At 41.6% G+C, this 18,696-nt stretch overlaps 1 protein-coding gene and 1 pseudogene across 1 annotated transcript in view; one reads left to right on the top strand and one right to left on the bottom strand.

The window, feature by feature from the left end:
- Nucleotides 1–15,246, bottom strand: part of TRIM4 (tripartite motif containing 4) — a 32,374-nt gene extending 17,128 nt beyond the window's left edge. Inside the window, exons 1-5 of the mRNA XM_037134918.2 lie at nucleotides 14,854–15,246; nucleotides 3,703–3,798; nucleotides 2,814–3,044; nucleotides 1,342–1,364; nucleotides 989–1,086 (exon numbers count right to left, since the gene is read on the bottom strand). Coding sequence (XP_036990813.2) covers nucleotides 989–1,086; nucleotides 1,342–1,364; nucleotides 2,814–3,044; nucleotides 3,703–3,798; nucleotides 14,854–15,246 — 841 coding nt within the window. The remainder of the gene's footprint in view (nucleotides 1–988; nucleotides 1,087–1,341; nucleotides 1,365–2,813; nucleotides 3,045–3,702; nucleotides 3,799–14,853) is intronic.
- Nucleotides 15,247–15,664: 418 nt separating this feature from the next.
- LOC119041571 (gap junction gamma-3 protein-like) lies at nucleotides 15,665–17,090 on the top strand (annotated as a pseudogene).
- The last annotated feature ends 1,606 nt before the right edge of the window (nucleotides 17,091–18,696 follow it).

Below are 18,696 nucleotides of genomic sequence, written 5' to 3'. Positions count from 1 at the left end.
TGGTTGACACAGGCATCATTCCTACCTTAGCACCAGAAGTTGTTCCTTACAATCATTTTGGAAACTTCCTCAACCTCAGGTAGTTCTTCACAAGCATGTGTGGATAGGTACTCCGCTGAAAACTCAGCAGGTACCTCTGTAAATCATCAGGGCTCTCTCTCTGTATAGCTCTCTCCTCTCCAGTATTCTGCAAACTCTCACTTTTTTTTTCTCCCTGGACTCTCAGTTCCATTGCTCAACTCAGGGAGTCTACTTGGCTCCATCTCTGTGAACCTTCCCTACGATGGCCAGAAAGCACTCTCAAGGCTACAGGCTGGAGTAATCATAGGGTTCTCCTTGTCTGTTTCACATTTGTAACATGTATATGCCTTGGTACTTCCCTACAGATCCACAAAATTTGTCATCAGCCTTTCTGACACTCTTCTTCTCAGCCTCAGCCTCATCCTCTGCCTTTCCCCACAATGCACCTTATGGTTTAGTCACACTGGATAAACTCCATTCCATTTTCTCCACACCTTTAGCTCATGCTGCTGCCTCTGCTTGGAAGGGTACACTCCCTTTTTCATGTGGCAAGCTCCAAGTCACCCCTCAAATCCCAGAGCTATCAACTCTGCTGTGAAAACTTCCCTACTTCACCCCCCATCAGAGGTCTTCCTCTGTACTTCTGTAATATTTTATTCATACCACCAATACAATGGATCCTACAATATTACAGTGATATGTGTCTGTGTCCCCAATTTGCTTATGAATTGTTAGAAGGAATGGGTCCTTTCTCTTTGTACAGCTGCCGCCTTATAATACACAGTATGTGTTAAATGAATGATTCTCAAATGAAGCATAAATCCATTTATTCCTAAGTAGTTACCATTTTTCCTGACCCTCCTGTTAGCTGTATATGCTGCTTCCTCATTCCTTTCCAGATTTCTCTCTGTTTATTCTCTTACTGAAAGACTTGTAAGGAGCTCCAACTCCTAGAAATTCTGCTCACCTTGGAATCGCTTCAGCATTTCCTTCATCAATGGTACATGGCACTGAGTCTTCACCTGTAGAACTTCAACGGAATAGTTTACATCCTGGTTCTCACTCCTAAAGAAAGCACAGAAGGCAGCTCTTAATAGACAACTAGGGCAGCTAAGACCCCAAATCCCATGTGAAGAGTCCAAGCCCAAAGCTTAGACAACTTCTCTTCTATTCCTCCTTGCAAAAATGAACAGAATTTCTCCTCCACAGACCCTTAGGGTGCACCCAGATTGACCTATGGAGCCTGGCCTTGTTTCCCTTATGCTCAAGGTATATTTTTACTATTCCACTCAGACCCCATAAGTAAGAAGAAGTTCATACCTGATCAAAAGATCTTTTGGATTCTGTTAAGAGAAGAAAGAAATGAGTAAGTTATGTACCTTCCTCTTGAGATCTGGTACTCGACTTTGTGAGCAGGTATTTTTCTGTCAGTTACTTTTGTTTTTGTCACATATGATCTCATGCTGCCAGAGCCAATGAACGGACACAATGAAGTCCTTTTTTTTTTCATGTGACCTCAGCATAATATCTGACAATGTCCATCAATTCTTTCCTTGAAATCTTATTCTTCCTCCTTTAGCACTATGACATTAACTCTCTCCTGTTTTTGCAAACTTCTATTCTCTTTCAATTGCAGATAATAACAAATGTTGGTAAGGATGTGGTGGTAACATAAAGTGGTTCAGCCACTTTGAAAAAGAGTCTGGCAGCTTCTTGAAAAGTTAAATATAAATATACCATACAGCCCAGCAATTCTGCTCCTACTATCTACCCAAGAGAAATTAAAACATATGTCCACACAGAGAATGGTGAACAGAGTTCACAGCAGCACCATTCATAATAGCCAAAAGGTGAAAATCATCCAAATGCCCATCAACTGCTGAAAAAATAAACAAAACTTGGCATATTGTGCAATGAAATACTATTCAAGAATTAAAACAAGAAATGTAAATGCAATACTAATATATGCTACAATGTGAATGAACCTCAAAAAACATTATACTAGATGAAATACATACACAAAAGAATACATATGATTATTTGTGTGATATAGCCAAAAAAGGAAAATCTATGGCGTCAGAAAGTAGGTAGTCTGAGGCTGGGGGTAAGAATGGAGATGAACTGTAAACAAACATAAGAGGGATCTCATGGAAATACCCTAAAACTGGACTATGGAAAGGACTGCACAACTTGATAAAACTACAAATACTATCCAGGTTGTCCCCAGCATCACCACCATTACAAACAATGCTATAGTAAAATCATTATCTGCTCTTTTCGTTATTGTTTTTCCATAGTAGTTTGTGGTGTTTGCTCTGTAGGTCTTTACCCACCTTCTTGAGTTGGCATGCTTAGCTCATTTATACGAGTATTTGATTTGCTGGTATATACAGAGTGGGGCAAAAGTAGGTTTACAGTTATGAGCATTCAAAACACAGAATTTATTATTGTATTATTATTTATTAACTATTGTATTATTTCCCATACTAATAACTGTAAACCTACTTTTGCCCCACCCTATACAAACATAAATAAGACAAATAGAAGAGTCTTAGATATGCTTCAGATCTTAGGTAAGTTATTAGACCAAGTGAATCATACCTATTTTTTACATTAATTTCCTTGGAATAGTAAATCTTTGATTCTCTAATTATATAATGACAGTAGTAATTCGATCACCACCAGAGAGAAAACAGTTCTTCTATTAATTCCACTCACTAAGAAAGACATCCAGCTTTAAAGACAGGAGTTCAGTGAGCACTGTTAACTAACCTTTCCCCAGCCCGTCTCACCTGAAGCAACTCCAGGGTGGAGCTCTGACTCTTCTTCTCTACCTCTAGCATGAGATTCTTTAAGGAAGTGATCGTCCGACTGAGCCTTAATGTGTTCTCAGCTTGTTTCTTCTTTGTCTCTTTTTCTTCTTCGCTCAGCCTCTGAAGAAACAGTTGCTCTTCGTCTTCCAGGAAGTGGTGCAGCTTTGCAAACTGGACACTGACTCTCAACTGCTGGTTATTCATCTTGTCCTAGAGCCACAGGAGATTTGCTCAGTTTTTGTTTCTACCTAGTCCTTACTCCTAAACTCCTTGCACGTGACCCCCCAGTAATCCATGGTCCTATTTGAATTACCTCCTCCAGAAAAGCTCCTGCCCAGCCCCCATAAATTTCCACTACTCCTTTACTTACTTGATATCTTTATACTTATCTTTATAGTATTAATTCATTCTTTGTAACACCTGAGTCTCTACTATTGCTAGCAATGCCTTTCTTGTTTGTAGATTTTCTAAACCAAAAAGAACATTCACATCTACTATTTAGTTTAGCCCTCAGAACACCTGCTGTTCTGTTTTGTTAAATCTTTAGATATGCATGTGTGCACACACATCATGCCTCCCAACCAGAAAAGCATTTCGGAAAACAAAGTCTGTTTACTTCCCACAATGCCATGGACACAAACCAATTCCAATCTTAGGCAAAAGTACGACAGGGGCACTGCCTTAAAGTAGAGATGGATATGAAATGTATGGAACTCACAGGTCTGCACTCCCTGTTCTATCACCTTATGCTCAAAGGGGCACGGCAACTGATGGCATCCTACAAAGCTCATCCCAGCATAATCACATGAGCAGCTGCAGACTGAAAGGACCTCAGAGACAAGAAACAGCCAACCACTTCTGCTGTTACCTTCCACTCTGCAGCATTCTTCATTTCCGCGTCCTGTAAATGTGTGACTTTCTCCATCTTGGCCATTAGACTCTGTTGAGTCTTTAGGAGCTTCTCCTGTCAGCAGAAACACACACCAGAAACAAATCATCTTTCCAAGCATCTCCCTTGTTCAAGAGCAAGAAGTCGCCTAATCCAAATAGGAAAGGATATTGAGAAAAGGTTGAAGATGGTCACAGGGCATCTTCAGAATAAAAAAGATTCTATCCTTAAATACTCGCAATACTATATATAGTTTGCCTATTAAATTGGCAAAAACTAAAAATTGTTAGAGGATTAATAAATACCTAGCATGACAAGGGAGAAAGCCTCTGGTACTGTAATAGTAGGAAAGTATAAAGTTGCCATCTTTTTGAAGGGCACTGGCAAATTTAACAAAATTTAAAATGTATATAATCCTACTTCTAATAATCTATGCAACAAAACACTACCTAAAGTAAACAATATATATAGGAATGTTCACTGCAGCATTATTCATTATCCATTAATGGGAAATTATTAAACATATTGTGTTATATTGATAGTCTACATGAATTTCAGATAGCTCTCTACAATAACATGTTTTATTAACTTAAAATTAAGCTGTAAAACAATAGTATTGTAACATTCTGTTTTGAAAAGAATGTGTGTGTGTTTGAATAGAAGGAAAATATGGAAGGATATACACCAACATATTATTAACACTGGTTATTTCTGGAGGCTAGAAATGGCTTGAAAGTTGGGGGGAGGGGAGACTAAAAATTTTATAAATTTCTGTTTTGTTTCAATTTCTACAAGACACATATGCCATTTTTGTAATTTAGAAACCTGAATAAGCTATTAAAAAATAAAATGAGTCAGTCAGCATTAAGCAAGTGGGGTGCAGAGGGGAAGAACCTGCGAGTAGAAGGTCAGACATGACCCTGGAGACAGAGCAGACAAGTTAGAGATCAAAGGCTGAAGGAAGAAGGAGTCCAGATTTAGCCCCTGGGTTCTGACTTGAGTAGCTAGCTAAATGCATTGTAGGTTATTTACCAAATTAGAAAACATAGGAAGATGAGCAGTATGTAAAGGGAAGCAAAAACAATAAATTCAACTTGAATAAACTGAGTATGAGATATCCGTGGAACATCCGAATGGAGAGATATACGTAGTCTGCAGTTAAGAGTGAAGAAAGAGATCTGAGCTGCAGAAGCACATTTAGGGGTCAGAGCACAGGTAGCAACTGAAGCCATGGGTTTGAGTAAAATCACCCAGGAGAGTTCTACAGAATAAAAAACAAAGTATTAAGGCTAAAACAGAGAATAACTACAAGGAGTCCACAGAGAATGAAAATCATACAGAGAAACTGCAATGAGTGGTTGGTGAAAAACCATGAGATAATGGTTTCTTATACAGGAAGGAAAAGAATATTTAAATTAAAAACTGGTGAAAACTGTCAAATGCTGAAGAATGGTCTAGGGCAACTTTCTGTAAACCTGCATATATGTCAAAATAAAAGCCTTAAAAAAATAATAATTAGGACTTCTGCCAAGATGAAGGCATAGGTGGAAACACTTCCTCCCACAACCAAATCTAAAAACAACAAAGTTTTAACAACAATAAACGCAACCAAATCACAGAAAATCAAACAATATGGAGTCCAAAAATGACAAACTGCTCAGCTAAACAGGTGAGAGGGGCAAAGCCAGCAGCAGAGTGGGTCGGGCAAAAACGATTCCCTGACCCGGGCAGCAAGGGCAGCAAGGAAGCAGCCGAGGGCACAGATCCCAGGTGCGGGGTAGCCGTGGGAAGGCCCGGCGTGGCTGGCTGTCTGAGGTCACGCATTTGTGCCCAGATAAACCAGTGGAGACGTGCTTTGAGACAGACCAAGCAGGCCCCGGGGCAGGGTGGCAGGCTCGCACATTTCCGCTCAGATAAACAGGCGGGGGCAAGCAGTGGGGCGAGCGAAGAGGGCCGCCATTGCTCCCTCTCTGACCCTGCCCCCACATATAGCATCACACACAACCCAGCGACCTGGGTGGCCCCACCCTGGTGAACTCCTAAGGCGCCTCTCCTCATATGTAACAGGCACAAACAGATCAAAACATGGCTCAAGAACAACTCAGAGCCCCAGAGCCCATAAATCTAAGTGATGAAGAAATAGCCAAACTTTCATAGATGCACAGTTCAAATAGATGCACAGTTCAAAACACTGGTGATCAGAATGCTCACAGAACTGGTTGATTTTAGTCACAAATTAGAGGAACATATGAAGGCTAAACTAATTAAAATGAATGGAAATGCACAGGAAACCAATAGTAATGGAAAGGAAACTGGGACTCAAACCAAGGGAATAGACAAGAAAGAAAGAAAAAATGACCAAACAGAAAAATATGAAGAAACAAGAATTCAAAAAATGAGGAGAGGCTTAGGAACCTCCAGGACATCTTTAAACGCTCCAACATTCGAATTATAGGGGTACCAGAAGGGGAAGAGGAACAGTCACGAGTGGAACCTTATTTGAACAAATAATAGAAGAGAATTTCCCCATTCTGGCAAAGGAAATAGACTTCCAGGAAATCCAGGAAGCTCAGAGAGTCCCAAAGAAGTTGGACCCAAGAAGGAACACACCAAGGCACATCATCATTACATTAGCCAAGATTAAAATGAAGGAGAGAATCCTAGAAGCAGCAAGAGCTAAGGGGACTGTCACCTATAAAGGAGTTCCCATCAGACTGTCAGTGGATTTCTCAAAAGAGACCTTACAGGCAAGAAGGGGCTAGAAAGAAGTATTCCAAGTCATGAAATCCAAAGACCTACAACCAAGATTGCTCTATCCAGCAAAGCTTTCATTTAAAATGGAAGGACAGTTAAAGTGCTTCTCAGATAAGATCAAATTCAAGGAGTTCATCATCACCAAGCCCTTATTGTATGAAATGTTAAAGGGACTTACCTAAGAAAAAGAAGATAAAAAAGATGAACAGTGAAAGGACAGCAAACTCACAGTTATTAACAACCACACCTAAAACAAAAGCAAATTAAGAGGACAGCTAGATCAGGAGTGAACCATAGAAATGAAGATCACATGGAGGGTTAGCAACAGGAAGTGGGAGAAGGAGAAGGGGGAGAAGGTACAGAAAATAAGTAGCATAGACAGTAGATAGAAAATAGATAGGGGGGAGGGTAAGAATAGTAGGGGAAATACGGAATCTAAAGAACCTGATACACATGTTCATGAACTAAAGGGGGGAATGGTGACAGAGGGGTGTGCAGGGTGGAGGGGAATGAAGGGGGGAAATAGAACAAATGTAATGGCATAATCAATAAAAAAAGTTTTAAAATAATAATAAATAATTCAAAAATAATAATTAGAACAATAAATAAGTAGTATAATTAATTTTTAAATTTTTACCTAGGGGAATAATAAAAACTAACAGGTATCACTTTTCTTCAAATCATTTATCAATGACAGTGCTTAAAGGTAGATAATTTAAAACACAACACCAAAGTTGCCAAGGATGTGGAACAACCATAACTCTCATACAATACTGGTGGGTACGTGAAACAGTACAACCACAGAAAAAGGTCTAGTATAAAACTAAACGTACATTAATCCTAGAGTCCAACAATTCTACTCTTTATCCCAGGAAAAAATAAAACGTGTCTACAAAAAGACCCATATAAGAATATTCATAACAGCTTCATTCAGAAGAGCCAGAAACTGTAAACAGCTAGGTATCCAAGAGGAAGATGGATAAACAAACTGAGGTATATGCTCATATGAGGAGCACTACTCAGCTGTAAACAGTAACAGTACTGATATGCACAAATGGATGGATGAATTTCAAAATCAATGTGTGGGACAAAAGGAGCCTATATAGAAGAGTACAGACTGTATGATTACATTTACATTTAGTTCTGGAACAGGCAAAACTAATCTGTGGTGGAAAAGAAATAACAAAAGTTGTTGCACTGGGTAAGGGAAGGGAGCAGAGACCAACTGGGAAAGAGCATGAAGGAGCTATCTGGGGCAATGGAATATTCTTTATCCTGAGAAGAGTTTACAGCTACGCATTTGTCAAAGCTCAGCAAATATACACTTAAGATGTGTGTATTTACTTGTATTAAATTTTACCTCAAAAAACACCACAAACATATTAACTCTGGTTAATGATAGGCACGCTAAAATATAGGAAAAAGTGTACTGTCTACAATTAACTTTAAAATGCATCAAAAGGAAATAAGAATTGCTGGATGCAGAGAGGATATAGATGGGTGAAGAGGTGGTAAGTAGAATGAAATGTTAATGGCGGACTCTACATGTGGGTATAGTTATGAAATTCTTCCAACTTTGATATATGTTTGAAAATTGCCTAGTAAAATGTTGGGGGAAACAACACTAGGTTGTAATGGGATTTATATAGCAGTTCTGATACATATCACAAAGTCACCTGTGCTATTTTCTAACACAATCTTTTCTAGCATTATAAAACCTATTTATTACCCCTAATTGTTCACTTAAATAGGTATATGATCCTGCTATTCAGTAAGCTATTATCTCAAATAATTTGATTCCTTTATTCAATTATATACCTGCCACTTTGTGATCACTGTCAAATCTGATGTATGTGTGAGGCTTGTAATGAGATAAACAGCTCCTCTGAATGTGACCAAGATTTTTTTTAAGGTTTCACTTTTGTTTGATAATGAAAAAAATTAAATAATTTTTTAAGTAGAATTTTTCAACTTTTTAAAGTTTTAAACAATTCTAGTATGCGTGAATTATCCTGCATGATTGGTTCTATTATCTAAGACTCTAACTACTGTATTATGCTATGTATAATACACACTATTTTGCCTGAATTTTTGAGGGAAAAATAAGGATGCGTATAATACATGGGCAATGCCTGAAATACCTTGTATCTGTTCTTGTGTTTTGTAATTATTTTGTTACATAAAATCTCTTGTACCATAATGTTCAAAAATAAATGCTAAAATTCTTTTAGAATACAAAACAAGTATCTAAATATAAATAAATATATAATTTACTTTTAAAAAATCAGCCCTGGCTGATGTGGCTCAGTGGATTGAGCACAGGCCTGCAAACCAAAGGGTTGCCAGTTTGATCCCCAGTCAGGGGATGTGCCTGAGTTGCAGGCCAGATGTCTCGTTGGGGGTTTGTGAGAGGCAACCACACGTTGATGTTTCTCTCCCTCTCCCCTTCCCTTCCCCTCTCTAAAAATAAATGAATAAAATCTTTTTAAAAAATTAAAACAAAAAATTTTTTTTCCTGAAAGTTTGGGCCAAAAACATGAGTGTGTATTATAGACGGGAACGTATTATTCATGGTAAAATACATTAAGTCTTTCTAAATCTTGCCACAGTTGCTATATAAATAGGGTCCCTAAGTAAACTTGGGAACCCTTTGGGGAGATTAGAAAACTACTTCCCTGCAATAACAGAAACTGCCAGGAAATGGCAGAAGGGCAACACCAAGCATTTCAAAGCTAGCTAGTTTTTTTTTTAAAGCATTTTCTCATTTAACATCAGATAATTGCATACAAGACCATTAAGTATAATAAAAGTTCATACACTTACAGAATGAAGATATTTGCTGCTTGTGATCATGTTGTTCAAATAACATTAAACTTCAAATCAGACAGGAGTTTCACACTAGACCTTCACAAACTAGTTATGTATCTGAGAAAATCAGCCTCACACATTTCCTGGGTTGCGGCTGCACACAGCTGCAATCGATGGTCTCTTAAATACCATCACCATTCTTAATTTTGTGCATTTCAGTTTTACTGTAACCTCTGCACTCAATCCAAGCAGGAGGATGTACCTCCAAAATAGATATCAAATCAGCCCACTTACTGTCCCCACTACCACCCTTTAGTTCAAGTCACCATCATCTCTTATCTGGACATCTATAATAACCCCATGACTGGATTCGTATGTCCAATCTTGTCCTTCCCTCATCCATATCCACAAGCAGCCAGAATAATCTTTCTGAACACCAATCAGATCACATCACTATCCAGCTTAAGACTCCACTGGCTTTCCACATCACCAGAAAAATTCAAACACCCATAATGGCCCGATATATCCCCACCCTGCCTACATCTCCCAACTCATGCTGCTTTTTCCCTCACTCACGACACTCCAGGTGCCTAGACCTTGTTCCATATATATGTCCAGCTCTTCCCCAGCCTCACATCTTTGCACTTGCTGTCCACAGCCTGGAATGTTCTTCCCCCAGTTCCTCAGATGGCAGGCTCCTTTTCATCCATCAGGTCTCAACTGAAATGTCATCGCCTCAGAGAAAGCTGCCCTGTTACTTCTCTGGCATAGCACATTATTTCTTTCACAGTGTATCACAATCTGTCATTATTTCATTTATTTGTCTGTCTATTGTCTACCTCCCACCTCAACTAGACCATGCACTCCATGAAAACAGGCTTTACCTGTCTTACTCACCATTGTATTTCCAGTGCTATGACTGGCACAGTAGTACAGTATCTGACACAAAACAGGTATTCAAGAAATATTTTTTAAATGAATTAATAGCAATAAAGGGATTCTCTCCAAGAATCAGCATATTAAATACTGAAATGATGGTATGAAGAGCAGTGCTTAGAAGCCTTTGCTGTGCAAACAATCTGCTCCCTCAAGTTTATGAAGCTATTTCTTTTTCTGTTCCCTCTTTTTCTCTTCCACTACCAATGATTCTCTTAAAAACAACTTGTGTTCCAAAAGACTTTTTGAGATTTCCCTCTGTGAAAGTAGTAAGATATGGGTCTATGGTTCTGTATCCTGCATGTACTTTAGAACCACGTACAGAACTTTTAAACAATGCTGGTGCTAGGGGCCCCACCAAGTGAATCAAAATGCCTAGGAGGTGAGGGGTAGGGAAGAAGTGTGGCTCAGGTATTTATTTATTTTTATTTGATAAAATATTATTTTTATTATTTTATTGTTGTTCAATTACAGCTGTCTGCATTTTCCCCCCACTACCCCACCCCCACCCCAGACAAACCCACCTCCTCTCTTGCTTCCACCTTCCCCCTTGGTTTTGTCCATGTGTCCTTGACAATAGTTCCTGAAACTCTTCCCCTGAAACATAATGCTCAAAAAGATTGTTATTATTACAATAAATTTAACTTGATTTTTACTTTCTTCATGCATGCCACCAGAGGCTTACCTTGGAGTTTGAAGTTTAAATACCTGCCAATAATAACAGTGTCATTTCATTACACATATTCTCATTACCTAAAGGGATGTCAGAGGAATGAATTTGTGTTTGTAAACTCCCACCTCCCCTCTGGTTACTGTCAGATTGTTCTTAATTTCAGGTGCCTTTTCTTTTTCTTTTTCTTTTGTTGATTATGTTCTAGTTAAAGGTGAGATCATATGGTATTTACCCCTCACCACCTGGCTTATTCATTAGCATAATGCTCTCCAGTTCCATCCATGCTGTTGCAAAGGGTAGGAGCTCTTTCTTTCTCTCTGCTATGTAGTATTCCATTGTGTAAATGTACCATGGTTTTTTGATCCACTCATTTGCTGCTAATCCCCAAACCAGATAAAGACATAACAAAGAAAGAAAACTTCAGGCCAATATCGCTGATGAACACAGATACTAAAATCCTCAACAAAATATTGGCAAACCGCACCCAGCAGTATTTTAAAAAGATCATATGCTATGATCTTTTGGGATTCATCCCAGGGATGCAAGGATGGTACAATATTCACAAATCAAGAAACATAATACATCACATAAACAAAAGGAAAGACAAAAATCATGTGATCACATCAATAGATGCAGAAAAAATTCTGATAAGGTACCACACCCATTCATGATAAAAACACTTAACAAAGTGGGAATAGAGGAAGCATTCCTCAACATAATAAAGGCCATATATGAGAGACCTACAGCCAACATCATACTCAATGGGCAAAAACTAAAAACTTTCCCACTAAGATCAGGAACAAGACAAGGATGTCCGCTTTCACCACTTCTATTCAACATAGTATTGGAAGTCCTAATCACAGTAATCAGAGAAGAAAAAGAAATAAAAGGCATCCAAATTGGGAAGGAGGAAGCAAAACTGTCATTGTTTGCAGATGACATGATAGTGTACATAGAAAATCCTAGAATCCACCAAAAAATTACTCAGCCTAGTAAGTGAATTTGGCAAAACAGCAGGATACAAAGTCAATATTCAGAAATCAATGGCTTGGGTATTTCTTAAAAATGCTCCCAGGTCATCTTAACTGTGTCCTGAGCCACTGGTATGGCCCAAAGAGAGCAAGCAGAGTGGACTAGGAATTTATCAAAGGTGGTTTTCTGGATGTAGTACTCAGGAGCGCAGATCCTGATAGGAAACATCTGGCACACTGTTTGCCAGGCTCCGGTGTAGGTTTAGGATGGGAGATATTTTCCAGAGATTAGGGAACTCCCAACTTTTAAGACACAGACCACCCATCTGAGTATATGCTGGAAATGGTATGCTTGGAAACAGGGTAGCTCCACCCAACAGCGATTTAGTGTTTTTCTAACTAACTGTGGGTAGGGACAGAGGGTACAGAGCAGGACACATACCAAGGAATTCTGCCTAATGATGTAACTCCTGAACACCCACCCAGTCAACCTTGTGATATTCAGGCCATCCCAATGTTACTCTTCCCTACTTACTCCCCACCTGTTGAACACATTATTTAATCTTGAAATTCCACCTTTTTCAAGAAGTCTTGTTGGCTAGATTAGATGTGACAGAGTGAACAGTGGACTAAGAGTCCACTAAGAGTGAACAATGGACTAAGAGTTAGAGGACCTCAATTTAGACTTTCCTACTTCCTAGCTCTGTGACCTGGGGCAAATGACCTCACACCTCTGTGTCTCAACTGCAAAATGGGGATAATAAAATCCATTAGGGTTGCTATGAGGATGAAAGAATTACTGTATGGAAAATGCTTAGAACTATAGATGGTACATAAATAATCAACTGATAGCTACTATTAATATCATTATTATTATTGCTGAAGATTTAAGGGCTATGTTCCTGTTTAATACCCACCAACTTTATTTGTCTCAGCCCTCACCCACAAATGTGTTTTCCCTTCCATTTCTCTAATGGGTCCTTTCGATCTCTTTTGCTGGCTACTAAGCACTGCTATTTCCCAAGCTGCTCTTTTATACCCCCTTTTTCTTACCCTCTATATTGTTCCCCTAGGGGAATCTCATCTGTTTACTTCCTCTATGATTTCAAGGATATGCTGACAATTCTAAAATAGTGTTTCGAGCCTCTGATGCCCCCTGCCTCCCGTCCCTCTTTCTTGGACTTCCTATCACAGTTACTTCATACTCAACAGGTGCCAAAATGAGTACTAGAAGTCTGGACTGCCATCCTGGACTCTTCTTTCTCCCTCACCTACCAAGTCCAATTAGTCACCAAGTCATTCAACTTTCGCTCATACTGAATCCATCCCCTCTTATCCATCATCCCTGCCCTGCACAAATTCAGGCCCTTGTTGCCTCCTGCTTGAAATGGTGCAACAGCAGTCTAATTGGTCTTCTCCACCCACAAAGATACCAAAGGGATCTTTCTAAAACAAAAAAACTGATGGTGTGTCACTCCCTACCTTTAACTCAATCCCTCAGTGACTCCCTACCGCCTCAAAGAGAAAGCTGTGAACAGGATCCTTCATGACATGGCCCTTGACTTTTTCTTCAACCTCAACTCCCACCATCCCACCTCCCATGATCTACACTGCAGAAGTACCAACCAACCTCCAGTTGCTATTCCACACTGCCACACTGAATATGTTGTTCCCTTGGCTTGCATATCCTCTCCCCTCCCTTGCTACATTCATAACGCCTCTGTGAAGCCATTCCTCATTCCTCATTGATCATTCTGTGTACTTGGTACACACCTGGGTAACTCTCACACATTGAAATTATTGGTGTACATGCTTATGTACCCTACAAGATAGGGCCCATGTCTTTCTCATTTGTTTATGTCCAGATTCTAGAACAGTGCCTGGCATACAGTAAGCATCAATAATGTTATTAAATGAAGAAATTAACGTACACTTCATTCTCCAGCTTTACATGTTTCCTGTTTGTAATTCGCTAATAAAATTGTACAGCATTTTATAGTTTACAAAACACTTTAACTTGTATCATTAAATAATTGCATGCAACCAGTACTTACTAGATACTAATTCTGTTGGAGGCCAGTGGAGTTACACCGTCAATTATGGAAGGGGGTAGGGCTACCCAGGAAAGGATGATCAAGGAAGGTCTTCAGCTAAAAGCAAGTAAGATCTAAAGAATGGAAGATGTGAGTAGAGAAAGAGAACAGCCTTGAAACAAAAGCAAGAAGGCCAGTGTGGCTGGAGCAGAGTAGTATAAACTGATTTATTCAACTGAACCTTAACTAATGCATGAGATAGGACAAATAATCCATAATTCAAACATTAAGTGATTTTCCCAACTGCTGAAGGAAACTTCTAAAATCCGGTCTCATCATTCCACACCATGCTTTCCCAAATCATCAGTTGTCGGTAACACCTGTTTGGACGGACCTGCACTGTCCCATATAACATCCAGTTGCCATGTGAGCACCTGAAATGTGCACAGCTTAAATTGGTATGTGCTATAAATGAAGTACACACAGATTTTTAAAGACCTACTATGAAAAAATATCTCACTGATAATCCTTCGTAACAATGTTAAACAGCATTTTGGATAATTAGGTTAAATAAAATATATTATTAAAAATTAACATCGCCTCTTCTTTTTACCACTATAAAAATGTTTAATTACACATGTGGTTTGCCTTATGTTCCTGTTGGACAGCGATGGTATACAAACACGGTCTCAGTGTTTTTCTTAAACTAGAAGCTCCCCTGGGCCAGCTCCTTGAAAGCTCCTCGGTGATGACGAGCCTAACACCGCCCCGTCCCACTTCCAGTTTTAACTTCAGCTCTACGATCGTGTAGTGTATAACTTTTTTGAGTTATACACTCAAGGGGTTTTTCATGCTTCCAATGGAACTAGCAACCACTTCATGGGGCTTTTATGAAAGTTAAGTAAACGGTGGACATTCCCGGGCAATACCGGCAAGCCCCTCAGGGCCAGCTCACCCGGTAGCTCTCGAAGGCCTCATCCACGGGCGCCATGGAGTGGTCCTGGTGCTCCTGGGACTCCCTGCACACCAGGCACACGGGCCGCTGGTCGTCCTCGCAGAAGAGCCGCAGGGGCTCCAGGTGGCGGTCGCACAGGCCGCAGGAATCTGGAGCCCGGTGCCGGCGCCGCGCCTTCTCCGCCAGCCGGGCCAGGGCCCAGTTGGGCCTAAGCGCGGCGGATGAGGACGGCTCTCGGCACACGGGGCAGGGGAAGCGGTCGCCGCCCTGTGCCAAGTTATGGCGTAGGCAGTGGCGGCAGAAGTTATGGCCGCACTCTATGGACACCGCACCCTGGAAATAATCCAGACAGATGGGGCAGGTCAGCTCCTCCTGGATGTCCTCTGCAGCCATGGCGCTCCTCGCCCCTAAAGCCCGAGGGGCCTGCGGGGAGGCGGGGAGCGGGCTGCGGGCGGTGCGCGGGCTGCGGGCGGTCAGCGAAACCGATGGCGGCCGCACTTCCGGGGCCGGGGGCTGAGTGGCCGGGCGATCCGCCCTCAAGGCGGCCCTTCCCCGCCCGGGCGTGGCGGGGTAGCTCTGGAGCCTCGGGCTGTCGTTGCTCCGCTACCCAGGCCTGGACGCCGAGGGTAACCGGATGTGGGCTGTTTCTCCCGACAACAGCAGATAGGAGGACAGACTCACGGATGGAGAGCAGGATGATAGCTAGTTGGAGAAGGCAGCCAGTTGGGGGAGGTTACGCATCTTTGAACTCAGTGAAAAGGTGGCCTATGGCCCCCCCTAAAGGACTGTAAGCAACACATTTATATTCATCATTGTCCTGTGCTCCCTAACAGGATGTGTGGCAAGTTCCTGAGGCGGCTGGTGGCTGAGGAGAGCTGGCACTCCACCCCGGTGGGGCGCCTCCTTCTTCCCGTGGTCCTGGGCTTCCGCCTTGTGCTGCTGGCTGCCACTGGGACGGGGGTCTATGGCGATGAGCAGAGCGAATTCGTCTGTCACACCCAGCAGCCAGGCTGCAAGGCAGCCTGCTATGATGCCTTCCACCCCCTCTCCCCACTGTGCTTCTGGGCCTTCCAGGTCATCTTGGTGGCTGTGCCCAGTGCCCTCTACATGGGTTTCACCATGTATCATGGCATCTGGCATTGGGAAGACTCGGGAAAGGTGAAGAAGGAAGAGGAGACCCTGATCCAACAAGGACAGGGCAGCATGGATGCCTCAGGGGCTGAAAGGCCCAGGCTGCTCTGGGCCTATGTGGCACAGCTGGGGGTGCGACTGGCCCTTGAGGGGGGCAGCCTTGGGGGGACAGTACCATCTGTATGGGTTCAAGATGCCCAGCTCCTTTGCATGTCGTCGGGAGCCTTGCCTTGGCAGTATAACCTGTAATCTGTCCCGCCCCACTGAGAAGACCATTTTCCTAAAGACCATGTTTGGGGTCATTGGGCTCTGTCCCTTCTTTACTCTTTTGGAGCTTGTGCTTTTGGGCCTGAGGACATGGTGGCAGACCTGGAAGCAAAAATCTTCCTGTTCTGACGTTCCAACTTCAGAGAGCACCAGGAAACACAAGTAACCAACTGATAACTTCCCAGTGGTGGAATCAAAAGACCAATTCCAGATCAGAATGGCCATCATAAACAAAGCAACAAACAACAAGTGTTGGAGAGGCTGTGGAGAAGAGGGGACCCAAATCCATTGTTGGTGGGATTGCAGACTGGTACAACCACTGTGGAAAACAGTATGGAATTTTCTAAAAAAACTAAAAATGGACCTGTCTTTTGATCCAGCAATTCCACTGCTGGGACTATATCCTAAGAACCCTAAAACACCAATCCAAAAGAACCTATGCACCCCAATGTTTATAGCAGCACAATTTACAATAGCCAAGAGCTGGAAGCAACCTAGGTGCCCATCAGTGAATGAATGCATCAAAAAACTATGGTACGTTTACACAATGGAATTCTATGCAGCAGAAAGAAAGAAGGAGCTCCTACCCTTTGCAACAGCATGGATGGAACTGGAAAGCGTTATGCTGAGTGAAATAAGCCAGGTGGTGAAAGATAAATACCATATGATCTCACCTTTAACAGGAACCTAAACAAAAAACAAACAAGCAAGCAAAACAAAAACAAAGACACTGAAATAGAGAACAGAGGGACAGCGACCAGAGGGGGGGGGGGAATTTCAGGGGAAAAAAGGAAAGGATTTACAGGAACTAGTATAAAGGACACATGGACAAAAACTAAGGCAGGTAGAAATGGGAGGGAGGTGGGGAGCACTGGGGGGGGTGGGCTGGGATAGGAGTAAAAACCAGAAAATTGTACTTGAACAGTAATTAAATAATAAAAAATTTTACTTAGACATTATTTGGCTGTTTCACTTTTAAAACTGCAATAATTTACATATTTATATTGCTCTGCTTTGGAACTGTAACTGTGGGAAGCAATTAGACACAGAGCAAAGACAATGGGCCAGGTACAGAGGGTCACCAGGGCAGAAAGCCCCAGGTACCCAGCAATGGGCAAAACTGGAAAAACAAGGACCTTGCTCAGCAGGGTGACTTTCCTCCCCAAGGGCATGGCCGGTTATGCAGTTTAGACCCAGGAACTTTCCTCCCTACAGATAACATCTAGGCCTCAGTTGTATTTCAGCCCCAGGCCCAGAAAAGCAGCAAAACAAGACAAGCCATACTAAGGCTGACCTCAGACCAGCTGCATTGACTGATGACTCCCTGCTCTGGTGCTAACCAATCAGTGTAGACCAGGACCCTGAAAGGACACACCTAGAAAGCTGATGAATATACTGTTCAGCCCCTGGGCCTCCTCTAAGAGTTCCACCATTAAAGGTTCTAGAGGGACCCAACACTCTCCCTTGGGAAGTAGTGTCCCACCCCTCCTCAGTCTCTCCCTCCAGATGTATTACCTTGACCTTCCTCTCTTAAGCTCCAAGGACCTTTCTTTTGCTTATGTAGTTTGTTTCCTGAGTTCATTTCTTCTACCTCTGTGACTTAATATATTTTCTCTTATAATTTGAGTCAAAGAAGTAAAAGGGACATCAGTGCCCTTCTCACCTGCTGTTCGGAATTGGTCTTTTTTAAAAAAATTATTTAATTATTGTTCAAGTACAGTTTTCTGTCTTTTACTCCCATCCCAGCCCACCCCCCCAGTGCTCCCCACCTCCCTCCTATTTCCTAGCCCCCACCTTAGTTTTTGTCCATGTGACCTTTATACTTGTTCCTGTGAACCCTTCCCCTTTTCCCCTGAAATTCTCTCCCCTCTGGTCCCTGTCAGTCTGTTCTGCATCTCACTGTCTTTGGTTATATTTTCCTTGTTTGTTTTTTTTTGTTGTTTGTTTAGGTTCCTGTTAAAGGTGAGATCATATGGTATTTGTCTTTCACCACCTGGCTTATTTCACTCGGCATAACGCTTTCCAGTTCCATCCATGCTGTTGCAAAGGGTAGGAGCTCCTTCTTTCTTTCTGCTGCATAGAATTCCATTGTGTAAATGTACCATAGTTTTTTGATGCGTTTTTTTGATGCATTCATTCACTGATGGGCACCTAGGTTGCTTCCAGCTCTTAGCTATTGTAAATTGTGCTGCTATAAACGTTGGGGTGCATAGGTTCTTTTGGATTGGTGTTTTAGGGTTCTTAGGATATAGTCCCAGCAGTGGAATTGCTGGATCAAAAGACAGGTCCATTTTTAGTTTTTTTAGAAAATTCCATGCTGTTTTCCATAATGGTTGTACCAGTCTGCAATCCCACCAACAATGGATTTGGGTCCCCTCTTCTCCACAGCCTCTCCAACACTTGTTGTTTGTTGCTTTGTTTATGATGGCCATTCTGACTGGTGTA

Source organism: Artibeus jamaicensis, unplaced genomic scaffold, assembly GCF_021234435.1.
Source record: "Artibeus jamaicensis isolate MK-2021 breed Jamaican fruit bat unplaced genomic scaffold, CSHL_Jam_final contig_956, whole genome shotgun sequence".
NCBI lineage: Eukaryota > Metazoa > Chordata > Mammalia > Chiroptera > Phyllostomidae > Artibeus > Artibeus jamaicensis.
Note: the sequence above shows the minus strand (reverse complement) of the source record. Positions and strands in the feature narration are given on the sequence as shown.